This window comes from Nematostella vectensis, chromosome 9 (genome assembly GCF_932526225.1).
Source record: "Nematostella vectensis chromosome 9, jaNemVect1.1, whole genome shotgun sequence".
Classification (NCBI taxonomy): domain Eukaryota; kingdom Metazoa; phylum Cnidaria; class Anthozoa; order Actiniaria; family Edwardsiidae; genus Nematostella; species Nematostella vectensis.
The window spans coordinates 13711624-13729318 of record NC_064042.1 but is presented as its reverse complement, the minus strand read 5'-3'; the positions used below and the strand labels follow the sequence as shown (position 1 = coordinate 13729318).

Below are 17695 nucleotides of genomic sequence, written 5' to 3'. Positions count from 1 at the left end.
CGTCTGGCGTTCATGTATTTATTTGATTATTCACAGCCTGCTAGCGGCTGATATTCATTTTATTTACTCGGATATGCTAATATTTTAAACTGTGGCGCGCACGGTGAGAGGTGCACTGGGTCGGTTTACACGCGCACTCTCGGCCCCAATATGCCTCGGCCTATGGATTACCTTTTTTTTGCGGTACTACCCCGAAACATGGCGACATTCATTAGAGGATGCACACCGGCTTGTTCATAAATAGGTTGTGTTTGGTGCCATCAAAAATGTTTCAAGATTTCCCGTGGTCCTTCCCTCAGGGGAGAGGGGTATGGGTCCTTGTCACGTGCAAGGCTCACGGGCAAGACTCCGTACCAGTCCCTACGGTGTTTGTGCGCAGGTTGATAGGAAGGTAAGACTTTTAAGAGCGTCACCCTTCCAAATAAATTTTAGTCTCTATGAAACGTTGACAAATACACCTATTTAAAAAACGTTATTGCAAACGGCAATTGTCGATTGTCAGATGGAAGTTCTACGACCGAAGTGCATAATCGATCTATTATATTTCAACCAAATGCAGGAGAATATGTATCAATGAAACGATATGTATCAAAGGCCATGGATGCATAGCTCTAACATCGATCATGTTTATTTACAACCTTAAAGTATTCGAATAATTAATATCCATAAGCAACTTTCGGTCATGAAACTGAAATTTCCCATTCGTCGTTCGCAATGACGTTTTATGAATAAGGTGTATGTGTTAAGCATTTCAATGCGAGTAGAAAGAGCGCTGTGCAGAACAGAAACAACGAGAACATCGGCCGGCACAGCAGTCACCACAACGCTCGGCAAACGACACGTCTGTGTCTACTACCTGTGTCTTCACAGCACCTTTCAGCATGGTTTACAAACATTGCCAGTAATGTCCTGATGGCTGTTTGCCCAAAAATGTTGACACGTCTGTATGGCGCTTAATACAACAGCCTTACAAAAAATATATTTTACAAATGATCAGAGCTTCAATGACAAGTGTCTTTCTAAAACATTTCATTTGCCCCTTGCAGTATTTCGTATCAGCTCACATCCTTCATTGTAACCTATAAGAGATAGAATTTTAAATGAGGTGTGGGTAAATCCTATATCATTAGTGTATACAATAAGTTTGAAAAACATTTTGCGTATTTGCAATCGCGCGTGACTGAATATCAGAGCAGCTTCTAAAAAGACTGGGAGTTGGGGATAAAACTACAATGGTGATTGACAAGCGATAGCACTTTATCAGGTTTAAACTTAGCACCCTCGTCTAGCCTGATTTTTAGACGTACAATAGAGTCCATGCAACGGGCACGTCTCAAAATCAAACTACACATCCTTAAACTCCTATGTCTGAACAATTAATTTTCGTTGTCATTCTGCGAGTTGAAGATGAGCGTCTCCTTATGTGTCATAACATTGAATTATTGAGCCTGAGACTTGGTCAACTTTTTCAATAAATGCATGATGGTATACAGGCAAAATAGGCAGTACTCTTGTTTCTCTTTGCCTTTCTAATAATGTACAAATTCAATAGCAGCTTTCATTTTTTTGGTATGTTCATCACACGACCATAGACAAATACCAGGGCAATGTTGATGAACAAAAGAAATAGAGGCCATGCGTCTGACAAGATCCAATCCTAAAATCCCTATTCAAGTCAGGTGTAAGAACCTCCTACTAGTGATAATAATAATAATAATAATAATAATAATAATAATAATAATAATAATAATAATAATAATAATAATAATAATAATAATAATAATAATAATAATAATAATAATAATAATAATAATAATTTATTGCGCAATTATCAATATAAAAACTGCGCATTACATCGAGTAAATAAAACTAGTAACAAATATATAATGTTTGTTACAATTTTACGATAAAACTATGAATAATATAATTGCAATAGACCTATGATAAAAATAAAAGGAATATATATTGATTATAAATGAAACACTTCTTTAAATAAAAATGTCTTAAGTGCATTTTTAAAACTATCTAGAGAACTAGTGCACCTTACTTCATCCGGAAGACTATTATTCCAATCCACCATTCATCCATCATTAGTGATGATGATAATAATAATAAACAACAGGGCAATTCCACATGTGAACTTAAAAAATCATACTTTTTAAAAGTAACTGATTTGGAATATTAGTATTTTAAATAACATCTAAGGTGTTTTAATTTTTCAAAAATAACAAAAAAAAAAATTCAAGACTAAAACCTGCCCAAAAATGTCTTATAAATAGATCCATCTTAAATGGAATGTCATAGGCTTTTAATGTCTGAGGCTTTAATGCCCTTATAGCAAACATGTTAGAACTATCTTGATGCATTCTTAGTTGATGCCTTAATGAGCGACCCCTTTATGCTTCCTGGCCCGTACCCAGGATTTTTCTTGGGGGGTGTGCGAAATCCTAAAAAGTGGATCTAATTTTTCCGGGGGGAGGGGGAGGGAGAGAGTTCTCTGATAAAAATCTAACCACCAAGGCTGCCTTTGAAGCATGCCTTTGCAGTATCTCTACGGGACGTTTATTTTTGGATTTGGCTACATACCAGAGGGACCTAGCTTATGATTCTTAGTTTTGTCTACAAATAGTACGTCTATTGAGAACCAAAAGTGGGCTTTTGACCCTTGTGGGGAGGGTGCGTTCGCACCCCCTGCACCACCCCTGGGTACGGGCCTGGCTTCTTAATACATGTAAAAAGTACCCTAATCTCCTCAAGACTACTAACGGTAAATGGCCCACAGCCACTCAAACTCACAAGACCATAGGACACACGCTCACGCTGGCTATATCGTCTCGCCTGGGCCAACCAAACACTGTTACACCTTCACCCTGTGTCATGCACAAGTATTTGAATGTAGCAATTCCATCTTCAATACGTATCAGCCTGCCTAAGTAGAACTTTGTGATATAGTCTACCGTATAGTAGGACTCAAGCTGCAGTGCTGGAGGTGGGATTGTGGTCAACGCCTTCTGATGCAGCTCCCGAATCATCATCATCACAGCATTGGCTGGGATCAGAGGATTGTTAAGACCCAATGCCCGTCCATAGAGACACACAAACACACCACAGTCGTACGAATTACTTTGTTGGACAATCTCCAAAGAAGTCTTAGTGTAATACTTCCAGTCCTCAGACTTAGTTGGAAGGAGTAAAATCACTCTCCTGCATTTCTGTATTGACTGGGCGATTACCTGCTTTAGGTGAGAGCTCGCAGCACTGTCCAAAGCAATAGCTAAGTGCTGCTCAGGGAATAAGGCAAGAAGAAACCAGTGCTTGCTTCTTCCAGGGTTGCAGGGTATCAGTACGCACTGCATCTTCTGGAAGTGCCCTCTTAACTCTGTGGCGATAGTTTAATCTGAGGATTTCTCAAGGAACTCCCAGCTGAGAGCCTTGACTTGGGAGGCTTGGGATGAGACAAGCTTGAGGTATGAATCAATAACAAAGTTGGATAACCAGTTATCTCTTGGATTCGTACCTCGGCCTGAAACTTCTTGCAGATCTTCTAGGGAAATAATCCCATCACCATTGAATTGGATATAACAACTCAAGACTGCCTCAATGTGGGATCTCAGATACATTGGTAACTCATATGGTACAGTAGTAGCTGTAAGCAACTGTGAAATGGAATATGGCAACCCCAGGTGGATGTAAGACTGAGGAGATGCGTTCCCACTGCCTTCATCACTATCTAACTCACCAGAAGAGCTTTCAACTTCCACATCTTCACCACTGCTAGTATCTTCATCAACATCACTTGTTGTGTCGTAAAGTGTAACAGTTTTCTTTTGCTCTTGGCTAGAGAAGTTTCGCATGGTGACAGTCCCATCTCTGTTTGGCTCAACACAGTGCATTTTCGCTATCCCAGGAATAGCTGATGCATCAAGATCAAAACACGCAAAGCCTGCCTTTATATCTTGACTAGACACAAGGACAATGTTGGTAGCCAACTTGCAGGTTTTTGTTGCAACATCAACAAACGCTTTGGCATCACTCACCACAGGAACCTTTCTAGTGGATACTGCACTCCCAACTGCCCGCTTTACTGTGCCCCCAACACCATCAACCGCCCCCTTACCATGTGAAGTAGCAAAGTAATGCCAGTCAAGGTTACTTTTAGTCAGTTACGTTTAGCCAGCTGTAAATCGTAAAGAAGCTTTACAATATACTTTTTCTTGAACTGTGAGCTTGGCCCATCTGAGAAGAAGTGGACTTTTTTAACACCTGGGTGGTTTGGCTTGAAAAAATCAGTTAGGATCTTACTAATAAACACTGAAACTGATTCTTTGTTGTGGTTTCGCTTATCTGAAATTATTGCATAACTCTCGCATCCATCACGGGACTATATTACAACAGGGAAAACAGTAACCTGCTCTTGATCCAAATGGGCCGATTGAATTTCATCTTGGTGGCGGCAAGTGTAGTTTTCTGCAAAGTCTACTTGGACAATCACTTTATCGGAAGAAAGGGAAGACTTCTTCTTTTAAAAAAAAATTGCTTGTTTGTGTTTGATAAACACGTGATTCAGAAAGGCAGGCATCTTTTCTTCTAATTCACTGATTGCATCATCAATTGAACCAGACATAGCAACTTTCTCCACTTTCTTCTTAGTTTTATCAGACTCCCACTTCTTCCCTGGAATGCTTTTCTCAAATCTTTCCCATTGATACCATCCCATACCTTCCTCTAACACATCAGTACCAGCCCAATTCGGGCAATCTCTGCACAGACCTGTCATGCATTTCTCTTCGTCTGTCGAACAGACGAAACCATTAAGAGCCTTGCTTGAATACAGTGGGAATCCCGGTAGCGCCTGGTGGAGCGCTTCACACAGCAGCTTAAAATTATCATGGTGCTTACAGAGGCACACATTGCGGGTCATTGCCGAAGATAACTTCACATTTCCTGAGGGAACAGAACTTACTGAAGCTAAGCCTAATTGTTGGGTGTTCTTCTTGGAATAAGGAGAAGGTTTCCTTTAAAGAACATGTTAAGAGACGCTTCTGGAGCTTGTTTTTTTTTGTGCCTTCTGACCTTACTGTGACACAGTCCCAGGAGCCTGACGGGATACAGAATCTTAAAGGAAGAACCTTTTAACATAATTAACTGTTGCTGATGGGAATTGTTTGTTCAGAAACTCTGTGCTGCTTTTGCCCTAGGTCCCTCAAATGCTTGTTAACAACAATCTTTTTTTCTCGGACTATAAGGCATAGCCTTTTTGGCTTTATGAAGAGCTTTCCCCAAACTCTGGGGAGTCTTGGAAGCTGGTGTTGACGGCGATTGTGAAGCAGTTTCAGCCAACTTCTTTTTAAGTCGATACCTTCTTACTCTGATGAGGCTTTTTCTCTCGCCTCATTCCTCTTTTCAGCATCAATCAACCTTCGCTCCAACTGTTTTCTCTCCCTATCCCTTTTTTTGTAGCTGATGTACTTCTCTTGATGCTGTTTTAACCTTTTCCTGAAGTTTTGTACTCTTTCTTTTGCACTTAGAGGCATTTTGGTGGACTTACAACCACACCAGTGAAGTCGTGCACATAGAGTGTTTAGGGCATGACAATTAGAAAATACTGCTGACCTTATTGACTGCATCCTCAAATTGACTCAGGTATCCCATTTTAATTATAATTATACAGTTAACCTATGTTATTCTCTATGTTAACCATGCAATAAAAAAAATGATTCTAAAGCAACAAGCTTTTCGCTCAAATAATTCTTCTCATAAGAATGGTACAAAAATGCTCAATTCTGGCCTTAAATTGCAGATTATGTCTTCTGTACAAAAACATCACTTTGTATTTATTTTGTTTTCCATGAGTGGTCTAATAAAAACTTACGTCATTTGATTTTTTTGCAATTACAATGTTGTAACGTCCGTAACAATCAGAGAGTAACATCCGTAACGACAAAAAATACTTCTTAACTTAAAAGTCATAAAAGATTTCAAGAAAATTTAAAATGTATAGCAGACTTCAGACCTCCACTTTATAGTTTCTTGACACCAAATGCCTTATATCTTGTTAAACTCACAGAATTTTTTGCTGAAACTGCAAATTGGTTTGAAGCTAGTAATTTCCTGTAACGTCTGTAACGCTACAATTAATATAAATTATAAATTGCTTCCAAAAGCTTCATTACTTCTGTAGTTTATGAAAGTTTTAACATATTATTGCTTTATCATTCAATGCAAAAACAAATCTAATACCCCCCTTAGTTTAAAATATATACTGTGATAAAATGGTGAAAGGTGGTCTCTGGATGTAACATCCGTAACAAAGAAATTCCCAACAACAAAAATAACTTTATTTTAAGAGGACTAATACAGCACGTACACACCTCATCGACTTGAGCCCCAGGTTTGTATGTGTTCCTTTGCTTGGATTTCTTGCCTGATTTCTTAGAGAAGCTACCCCTTTGGAAAACCCTGGCAGATCCACGACCAAAACAGATATTTGCAGGCATTCTAGAGAATTTTAACCAATGCACATGAGTAAAATATCAATTTTTTTACAGTAGACCTCAGAGATGAGAGAAATACATGATTTGAAGACCTCCAAAGTACAAACAGAATCTCTTCTGAGTCCCAACCTTTCCCTCCCCTCTACAAAGACCCCCAAAGTACCCTGAGTATCAAGCCTGGGCCCCACCCTCCCCTCCCCTGAAAGTGGGCTTTTAACTTGTAGTTTATAGCACTACCTTGGCTTGGGTTGTGGTTTCTGCTCTGTGGGTCTTTCGTGCATTGTCTGAATGAAAAACTATATAAAATGAGAATGGCTTTGCTTTGTTAAGAAGAAAGCAACAGCAGATTTCTTTTGCTAACAAATAGGATTACCTTGGATGATGAGGAATCTACTTCCATTGTACTGGGCTCAGAGGCAGAATGTTCTTTTCTGCAGTGGCCAAAATCAAACAATTGTAATAAAATAACATCACCACAAACATTATCCACCAGCAATTATCTACAATGACCATCATCGTCATTAGTCATCACAATCATCATCACCATCACCATCACCATCATCATCACCACCACCATCACCATCACCATCATCATCACCATCATCACCAACACCACCATCACCATCTCCACTACCACCACCACCACCACCTTCATCATCACCATCACCATCACCATCACCATCACCACCATCACCATCACCATCGCCATCATCACCATTACCACCATCACCATCACCACCATCACCATTACCATCACCATCATCATCACCAACACCATCATCAACATCACCACCATCACCAACACCACTACCACTATTATCTTCATAATGAAGATCACCATCGTTATCATCACCATCATCATCACCATCATCACCATCATCAACATCACCACCATCACCAATACCACTACCACTATTATCTTCATAATGAAGATCACCATCATTATCATCACCATCATCACCACCACCATCACCACCACCATCACCACCACCATCACCACCTACACCACCACCACCACCACCACCACCACCACCACCACCACCACCACCATCACCATCACCACCACCACCACCACCACCACCACCACAACCATCACCACCACCACCACCACCACCAGCACCATCACCATCACCACCACTACCACCATCACCATCACCATCACCATCACCATCATTATCACCATCATCACCAACACCACCATCTACATCACCAACTCCATCACCATCACCATCACCATCACCGTCATCAACATAACCACCATCAACATCACCACCATCACCAACACCACTACCACTATTATCTCCATCTAAAGTTCTCAAATTAACCTGTTCAGAAGCTTGCGCTGAGTTCTGCTAGGTCTGTTAAATCTGAAATCTGCTGGGTAGTGGTGAAACTGTACGAGATGATCCTATGAAACAGAATAATGAAGCAATACATTAAGGCAAAATAGTAGCTGTTATAATACTGTACAATTCTTGATACGGCACTATTTCGTATAATAGGACAGTACCTTTCTCTCATTCTCCGAAGAAAACTTGTCAGGACAACTCTCTACAAGACACCTATACTAAAAGAAGAAAAGAAGTTTATGTTAGATATTGACCAAGTGCACAGACACAGGTCATACAGGAACGTTTTCCATTGTTTTATAGCCAAAGAGGAAAACTTGTGGGCCATAAAATGATGAAAAAATTTTAGGATTTAAAAGTTCTGTACAACCCAATATTCACTATACAGCATTTTGCAGAAATTTTTGTTTCTGTGTTGTTTACTGCACCCACCCCTTGCTACATGCACACCATTATTACCATTGTTTTGTAGCCAAAGAGGGAAACTTGTGGGCCATGAAATGATAAAAACATTTTAGGATTTAAAAGTTCCGTACAACCCAATATTCACTATACAGCGTTTTGCAGAAATTTTGTGTTGTTTACTGCAACCATCCCTCGCTACATGCACACCATCATTACCATGTTGGACTTCCTGGCAATCATCTGGAATAGGGTGTCATGGTTTTCAAGGATGTGGATTTCCAAGAGGTGGTTTGATGGAAAGGATTTCTTGCAGTATCGACAAACATTCCAATGGCATGTTTTGTAATGAGAATCAAACCTGTAAAGCAATACAGATCAATCACTGCAATCATAATTATTACACCATCACCATTATCATCATCATCATCGCCATCATCAACATTATCAGTATTTCATCTAGCAGTCCGGATACTACAAACGCTTAATTCATGTGTGACTGCACACACTGCTGTTTAAATCCATGTGTGTTTATATCAATACTGTATGGATGATTTTCTAACATTTTACCTTGAAATGCTTCTGAATACCTCTGCACACCCAGGAATTGAGCACTTGAAGCCTGAGCAGCCACTGTTAAAACAAGGAGACTGATGTTGGTGACCAAAATGTTTACTTGTTTAGAGGCAGCCCCCAAATAGATGCTGCACATACATAGCTGTCAACCCAACTTGTACAGAAATCTTGTGAGATCAGGTGAAATATGTAACTATGTACATATAAATATGTGAAAAAACCCAAGAGAGACAATTCCGGTAAATACAGAGAATGCATGAACATTCTCACAAAGATTAGGCTTGTGATGAGGTCCAAAATCTTGTGACACTCGCCTAATGTGGGTGAGTTGACACATCTGACTGTGTATGCACATGTGATTCAAAATATTAATATGAATCCACCCTCAAACTTCTCCAAATCAACTGTTTTATTGCTAAATATTTCAAAATCTGGCTTCAAGTGGTCTATACAGTGATTGGCAATGAATAAATGCCATTCTTGAAAACTGTAAACAACATCCCTGAATAATCATTACATCTAAATGCACCATGATTCTACCAGACAAAGCTGTATTAATTCAATGGTACTGTATTGAGATGAAAGAAAAGAAGACAGGAATACAAGTGCAGTACTTGAGAAGACAAGGAGACAATATAAATACAATAGACAGACACATTAAAAACATGCACTCTTTTTTTTTAATAAGAACGCCTAATTTTCAGTTAAAGCTGAGCTGTTCTTATTTTTGGGACATTTTAAGGCTGAATATGTTCTTAACGATGTTATTAAATTTTAGTGTACATAAGAATATAATACCCAAAGAAATAATAAGGTTGTTACTTTAAGCACAATTTGATTCTGAATTTTAAAACGCATCATGACAAAAAAAAACTTTTTCTTCTATCTGAGCCTTGGCATGTTCTTAGCAATTTGGTGAAATCTCAGGGTGGACGTTCTTTAAGGTTCTTATAAAAAAATAAGAGTGTACAATACTTAATTTGGGTACCTCTCCAGCAAATCATCTATGTCATCACTCAGATCAATTTGTTTTCTTAGTATGTTACAGTATATATTTCCCTCCTGATGACAGAACAAAGGGAAGTATTACGATAAAGTTCATTCGTGCAGTACAACAATAAACAGAACATGTGATATCAGTTTATTTCAAATGTGTGTGGGGGGGGGGGGGGTGTATAAGTCAACAACTGCCTCCAACTAATTCAAGATGTGAAATTTTAGGGCATGTTTACAAAACCTTTATCCATAACGTGTCTAATAAGCTATAATCCCTTAGAATACCTCAAAGAATGGGTCGTCCGGTAGTATTAGCCGCTTGACAGGACGAAAAGCCCAGACGAACGAAGAACTCACAACGAATTCACTCATTTTTCGAAAGAAAAAGAAGCACTTTAGTGATGAAGGTGGATTCTGCACCGAACGGTATCATAATTAATAAGAGTTGTTAGCCGGTAGGGGCGACAAGAGAGTAAGTGCACTGGATTCACAATATTTGATTTTTCCGTCCGGGAATTACACACATCATACCGCCGCCATGACAGTTCATAAATCCCGCGGGTGACTGGGATCTTAAACCGGAAGTGATTTACCGGAAGTGAAGAGACTGTACGTTTTCATTCCAACTATTGGCTCTTTTTGCCTTCTTGAGTACTGCACTTGTCTTCCTGTCTTCTTTTCTTTTTGTGTTTACTTTGTTAGAAAACCAGGTCAAGTTGTATTTTGTAATCTGAGCCACTACCCCTTGGCACGCGAACAGTCCCCGTCGTCGCGCGCGAGACCACGGGCTATAGGATAGTTTTACTCCACAATGTGATGCATAGTGTTATTGAATGAACCAGGTATTCCCATCTCCTCTGGTTGTATTCGTCTTGTTTTCGCTTCCCCAGCGTGCTCTGTCCCTACGAGTTAACGACGCGCTATGTAACGGCCGGCGCGCTAATTTATTTTTGGGTACTTGTTTGTTATATGGCATGCTCTTTGGCATTTACATCTTGTTTTTTGCCGCTGTTTTGTGACTTGAAACCGAAAAAAAAAACACCCTATTTGCACAAATACCATCGAAAATTTCATTCTAGCATCAAGGATAGTGGAAGCACGGGTGGCCAAGTGTCTTAGCGTGTCGGCCTCTCATCGCTGTGGCCCAGGTTATACGTAGGTTCGAATCCTGGCTCAAACTGGGAATTTTTCTGGGTTCCTGCCTTGATTCGAATTTGTGTCACAAGTGAGTTGAAGTTATTCTCCCGTGTTTCCAGTCTTCTCGGATAAGGACACTAAACCGGAGGTCCCGTCTCTTCAAGCTGCACTACACTAACCTGAACCGAAGGGACGTAAAAGAACCACTGGGGACGCAATAAACCCTCTGCCAGTGACCACCCCCAGTGACAGTGCTAACTAACCGAGGGCCATATGTTAGAAAACTGTATATTCGGTTAAATATGTTACCCCCGATAAACAAAGATTAAACTGAAAGGATACGGGCAGTTGCGGTTTATTAAGGGGATGTAGTACTTCCAGGATTGCAAGATTTCGAAAACGAGACTTGATTGGGAAACCTCGTGCTTCAAACACCGGTTTCGCTCTAACTTGCTGCTTCTTCGTGGTTTCTCAACATTTATTATCTTCCTAATGGTCAAACGAAATCTGTAAGTTAGACATTAGATTTAATATTGATTTTTTTTAATATTCCGGTGAATTGAGAAGGAATCCAAGAAAATACATTTCATAAAACTACCCTTGTAGCGAGGGAATGCATTTTTGTGATGATCAAAGCCAGCAAGCTGAAGTATCTGAGCTTTTCTAATAGTGAGAAAATAACGAGGGAGATATTACTGTACTTCTTTGATGTTGTTTCTAGACATTTCTATAACTATTAAGTATATTATACAAGCTGGAGTCGGGATTTGAATCAAACGCGGTATTACAGCCATTTTAACGCTCGTCCGGGTTTTCCTTCTTCTTGACTTGACTTCGCTGCTCAGATAAACAAAACAGTCAAACTATTCAGGGATTTAGCTTCCTGTGAGTATTTTTTGCCAATCTTGCTTACTTAAGTTAGACTTGTTTTCTTCTTCCGAGTTATTTTACATGATCTCTTTTCATTCCTATCGAGTTGGCAAAACAAAAACACGCAACCCGCGGGGGAGTAGGACAAAATAAAAGGAGCAAATCCTAAAGTGGGCGTGGTTAGGCATGAATTTACCCACTAAAAGATACCGTGGGTTGTGTGATTTTTTCGCTGGTTAGTGATCTAAAAACACTGATTGACACGTTTTAACGCTCTTTCATGAGCTACAAGTTAGATGAGCGATGGCTATAATGGCATTCTCATTTTCACCCCTAAAAGATACCCAAAGGCTCCAAATTTACACCCTAAAAGATACTTTTATTTTTATTTATTTATTTATTTAACTTCGTCCACTATAAATTAATTAAATTACACAAAAGTACAAATAGTAGACTGGGACACCACAAACAGCTTAACCAATTACAGTGGGCCCAATGTTACGAGTTAGAAAACAAAAGTAAGACAGAGAACTAAAAGCTAATTGACAAGTCCACATTATTGAATATTGATACGACGACGAACCCCGTCCGATGGATATAGGGAGTACCCCAACTCCGGGGATTTTCCTTGATTTACCATCGCAGCACCCACGTATGACAAATCCCCATCGAATGAGGGAGTGGTGACCATCCATATGCCATAGTGAATTAAGCACAAAGTAGGTTCTCCTCCTAACTAGAGCACCACAACGTAAGCAAGTGTTTTGCGGATCAACCCGATGGCCACATGTATTCGTCTCCTTTGTATATGGAGGCCTAATGACCGAAAACATCCAGACATAAAGGTTTATATTAAGCAACATGATTAATATAGGTTAAATTCGAGGTTTATGAATTCGGAAACCCTGGTATTCCTTGTGGTGCTATTTACTGGACTGTGGGCTTTGTCACACCACTTGCTACTATTATCAGAGCTCAGCGCAGATTGTCTTTGTAAAACAACGACATGTAAGTCGGCTGCGACTGAAATATGCCGGTTTACGCTCGCTCATAAACAAGCGCATCGATTAGACCCCCCGAAAAAGATTCCCCTCTATATGAGCTTTAATTTGACATAAAGATCGTGGCAATCGGGAGAGCACTGGAATAGTTATAGCCGTACGCACGCCGAAGGAGCGAGTTCATTATTGTTGTTCTAGTGTCTTTGTAAAACAAAGACATGTTTATATATCGGCGGCGACTGAAATATGCCGGTTTACGCTCGCCCACAAACAAGCGCATATCAAACAGAATCAGGCAGAATCCCACAGAATCGTTGGATTCTGCCTGATAATAATTCCACTTAGGAGAGCTATATTTTACGCCAAAAAAAAAAAAAATCCCACATATCTGAGCTTGTTTTTGCCATAACGACCGTTGCGATCGATAGAGTATTCTAGTAGTTTTAATTTTTTCTAAAGCAGCGCGATATACGTTCGAACAAAATGTTTTCTGATAAGAGAGCCCAAGAGTAACTCGTATTTTTATCCGAGGGCGAAACACCTTCATGCGTGGGTGAAGCAACTCTTGATGCGTGGGCGAAACTAATCTTATAGACGTGGGCGATATAACAACGTGGGCGAAACCACCTGTTACCTGTCCAAGAATATCTATGTGGGATAGTAGGTTGCGCAGATCATCAGCCCTAACTGGATTCTGTTCTTCGTAATATGTACTTAGTTCTTTTGGTCGTTCAATGACAGCCTCCAGGCGGATTTGAAGGCCATTTACCATTAAAAATTGTCCATAAACAGGCCCGTACCCAGGATTTTTCTTGGGGGGGGGGGGGGGGGGGGGTGAAATCCGGTAAAAGTGGACCTAATTTTTCTTGGGGAGGGGGGGGGGAGTGAGGGAGTTTTATGATAAAAATCTGAACAAAAAGGGTTTTTTATCCCTTTGCAGTTTCTCAACGGGACATTTATTGTCGGATTTGGCTACGAATAAAGTCTGACTTATGGAGTAATGACATACCAGAGTGATCTAGTTTATGCTTTATAGTTTTGTCTACGTCTATTGGGAACCGAACCTATTGAGAACCGTTGTGGGGGGGGGGAGGGGGGGCTGGGTTCGCACCACCCGCACCCCTCCTGGGTACGGGTCTAAGAAATCTAATGATCTAAAACTGTGATCCCTTCGCATCGCGCGCCGCCATCTTGATCTGTTGATAACCTCGATCGCATGCTGCCTCGACTTGGGCACCCAAGTGTATTTACAAGCCTTCAAGGAGTGGACATTGTGTTTTGAGGCCATGGAAATTAACCTGGAGAATCAGAATAAAGGTATCTATTTGTGTCTTGAGCTGTGTTTGCTGTTCTCTCTCCCTTGTGTGGGATTTTGAGCGTTTTATTGAGAGGGGTGATTCTGCTTTTCTTTCCTTGTTCGATTTGAAATTTACCAAAGAACCTGTGCTATTATTTGGCTTAAGAGGAGTTGCCAACACCTTGGTTGGATGTATATCTTCAAGACCATTTATCCCTTAGACTGATGCCTGAGTATCTTCATCTTGTTGTGTTTATTTTGCATTTATGAATTTTTTGGGTTGTGGGTACTTCTCAAAGCCGGTACAGGCCGGTTGAGGGGTCAATGTGCTAATTTCCGGGTTTGAATATATCAGTAGTTTAGGACTTGAAAACAAACCATACCAAGCTTTATTGCCACACGACGTGGGGTTTTGCCGGCTTTTAAATGTAAAAAAATATCGCGTTGTCGAGCGAAAAGTGAACTCACTTTTTTCCTATTCCATAGAATTTTTTTAAACATTATTTTTTGTCAGTTTTTGAGTAAACAAAAGCAGTTCTAATTGGTTGAATCATTATAAGGCCTCCAATCAATTTCTTCAAGTTGGGGTTTCAATTATCGTATGATCAAAGAAAAGCCTGAAAATTCTAGATCTTTTAAGTTTTATATTACCAATTCTTAACTGTAATCAATCGCAAACATTAATCTATCAAATTTGAAATTTAGAGCTCTTATGCTCAATGCTATAAAAAATGACCCCCTTCCAAAAATGAGCAATCTGTTTTGTCCTCGTCGAATCAAATACTTTTATCGCGAGAGGAAAAAATTGTCGATAGAATATTTTTTATAGTTATTCGAGAAAAAGCGTAATTAGATAATGTGTCAAAATTGTAAATTCATTGTGTAGTTCCAGAAAATACCAAATTAATTTGTTAAAATCAAACAACAATTTCTTTAATCGGTTACTCGTCCCCGTTTTGCCGTTTGAGCGGCGAGAATCTTTCTTTTGAATATGTAAAAATTCGTGACAGCGACGCTCTATGGGCCGTTCGGATAAAAAGACAATACACGCCATGCCAAATTCTACCAGCCGGGGTGGGGTGCTTCGCATCAGTTTGACATTGAAAGACTGAAACGAAAACAAAATAACGTTCAATACATTTTAGCGAAAACACCTGTTCTAAGTACATAGACACAGACACAGACACAGACACAGACACAGACACAGACACAGACACAGACACAGACACAGACACAGACACAGACATAGACATAGACATAGACATAGACATAGACATAGACATAGACATAGACATAGACATAGACATAGACATAGACATAGACATAGACATAGACATAGACATAGACATAGACATAGACATAGACATAGACATAGACATAGACATAGACATAGACATAGACATAGACATAGACATAGACATAGACATAGACATAGACATAGACATAGACATAGACATAGACATAGACATAGACATAGACATAGACATAGACATAGACATAGACATAGACATAGACATAGACATAGACATAGACATAGACATAGACATAGCCATAGACATAGACATAGACACCTTTATCTAAAATTAATATAAACATATTGACTCAGGGTAGTCCATTCAAAGTGTCACACTTCTGCTATCAACTGGAGCCCTTGGAGAAACAAAGAATAAACATGGCGATAAGAAAAGCATTCGAGGACTGGGTAAACAAAGCGTAACCACGGGTGAAACAACACGAGTGTAAGCACAAGAGAATAAACATGTTCGTGCTTATGCCTTGATATAGGCCAAAATCCTTCACATCTAACATTATTAATTTTTTGAAAAGGGGAAAATCAGTCAGAAACAGAAATCTATTGTATAATTTTTTTGCCTTTAAACTATCCTTTTGTAATGCACATGCGCAAGGTTTTCCGTCATACCTTTCTGGGTCCCTGCCACTCTTTGTTCGTTACTGGCCTAATTGTCCGGGTGCTGATGGACGAAGCGGAACGAGTTAATGGTGAACCGCTGGGTGGGTGAGCCAGGCTTGTACACGTATGACATGGTGTTGTCCTTTGCACAGATATACAGATATTATTAGATAAATGAAATACACAGAGGGGGAGGGAGGGGGGGGGGGGGCGGGAAGATATTGAGGGGGCTCCTAAAAGTTTTAACTACCAAAAGGGGTGGCTCCGAAAACAAAGTTTTTCAAAGGGAAAGAAAAAGAAAATTTTGGGGTTCTATAAGGGGGGGGGGGGGGGGGGAGGGGCACCGAAAAAAATGTTTACAATGAAAGGGGGCTCTGAAATTTTAAGGTGTGTTGAGTAAAAATCTTCCCTCCCCCCCCCCCCCCTCGGTGTAATTAATGAACACTCCCTTAAGACCCACTAGCATGTATGAGTTCAGACTATGAATTTTGTCCTTCGTACACCTGCTGCAAGGAGATGATAGCCAACCTTTGTAAACCAACATTATAGTTAGGACTGTGATTTTCTTCTTTGTGTATCTACAAGCATATATGAGTTGAGGCTATTTTTCGTCCTTTGTTAACCTCATACAGATATTATTCATCAAGAATTTACTTTTTGTCATCAATAGAGCCCGGAATCGTAAGAGCCGCGAATCCATGACATGCCATGCCATGCCATGACTGGCATGAAGGCTTGCAAAAAAATAAAATCAAGCTTTACAGTCTCGCACCTCACTCATGCATTGAGCGCGTCCAGAGTTATGAAAAACAAGATACCCGAGTCTGTCACCCACTTCTGTCAGTTAACCATTAACTCTCTCAGACCCAAATCTGAGTTTCCTTAACCCTTTTTTATAATGGTGTAAAATAGCGACGAGTAAGGTTCCTTTGTCAGGGTCGCGCGAGACGAGCCGGCAAGCACGCTCAGGTTCCCTGTGGTGGATTTGACGTGTACTGAATGTACAGGGGCTCATTAATCATCACTGGAACCGGGAAATCCGCGAGCCCGCGAGCTCTCTGGTACCGACCCGAGTAGAAAAGGTCCATGGTAAAGGTGAAGTTGCCATAGGAACCTGCAGAGGCATATCGTCAAATGTCAAAATTAGATATTAACCGAATAACAGACATATTGGTAATGGGCCTGGAGAACTTATGAAGAAACCGTTGTCGTTTTAGGGGTCTGGTACCGAGGAATTTTAGTTTCTTTTCAGAGGCTTTCTCTATTTACTAAAAATGGTTACAGTCACTGTTTTTCTGTTCTGATTACAATTCATAAAGTTTACGAAGCACCTGCTGTGTACGGCAGTTTTAAAAATGACAAGAATCGTGCAGGTTTTCCAAATAAGGAATATATCAGTTTCCTTATATAAGTGACCGCGTCTGGGGAAAAAAACGACAATTTTTGGCTAAATTTTCCTGATATGATTAGGGTCCTCCTGTAGGAGCGTACTTTTGGGTCGTCAGAATTGGAGATAGGGGGTTAGATGTATGATATGACCCCCTCCTCCCGCATTTCAAGAAAATTGAGCCCAAAATTGTGGTTTTTGGCAAACGCGGTCACTTCCATGTAAGGAAACTAATATATTCCTTATTTGGAAAATCTGCATGAGTGTACCCCAG

The 17695-nt window shown here is 40.1% G+C and overlaps 1 protein-coding gene across 2 annotated transcripts; it reads right to left on the bottom strand.

The window, feature by feature from the left end:
- Nucleotides 1-2: 2 nt before the first annotated feature.
- LOC5502299 (zinc finger protein 511) lies at nt 3-10393 on the bottom strand. Of its 2 annotated transcripts, none has more exons than XM_048732711.1 (10): nt 10103-10393; nt 9810-9883; nt 8816-8878; nt 8465-8606; nt 8005-8061; nt 7820-7902; nt 6868-6925; nt 6732-6790; nt 6372-6498; nt 3-1079 (listed from the first exon to the last, which is right to left on the bottom strand). In XM_048732711.1, the coding sequence occupies exons 1-10, from the start codon at nt 10187-10189 to the stop codon at nt 1056-1058; spliced, it is 774 nt and encodes a 257-aa protein (XP_048588668.1). In that variant the 5' UTR covers nt 10190-10393; the 3' UTR covers nt 3-1055. The 2 variants fall into 2 exon arrangements, with proteins under 2 accessions (XP_048588668.1, XP_048588669.1); XM_048732712.1 differs by having other exon boundaries at nt 6732-6778; nt 10103-10391.
- Between the last annotated feature and the right edge of the window lie 7302 nt (nt 10394-17695).

What these genes read in the sequence shown, in the direction of transcription:
- LOC5502299 (XM_048732711.1), bottom strand. Translation starts at nt 10,189, where the DNA reads ATGAGTGAATTCGTTGTGAGTTCTTCGTTCGTCTGGGCTTTTCGTCCT. An exon ending in CGGACGACCCATTCTTTGAG is followed by an intron (nt 9,884 to 10,102) that starts GTATTCTAAGGG and finishes TTCTGTCATCAG; the next exon opens with GAGGGAAATATATACTGTAA. An exon ending in AAACCACAACCCAAGCCAAG is followed by an intron (nt 6,499 to 6,731) that starts GTAGTGCTATAA and finishes AAAATTCTCTAG; the next exon opens with AATGCCTGCAAATATCTGTT.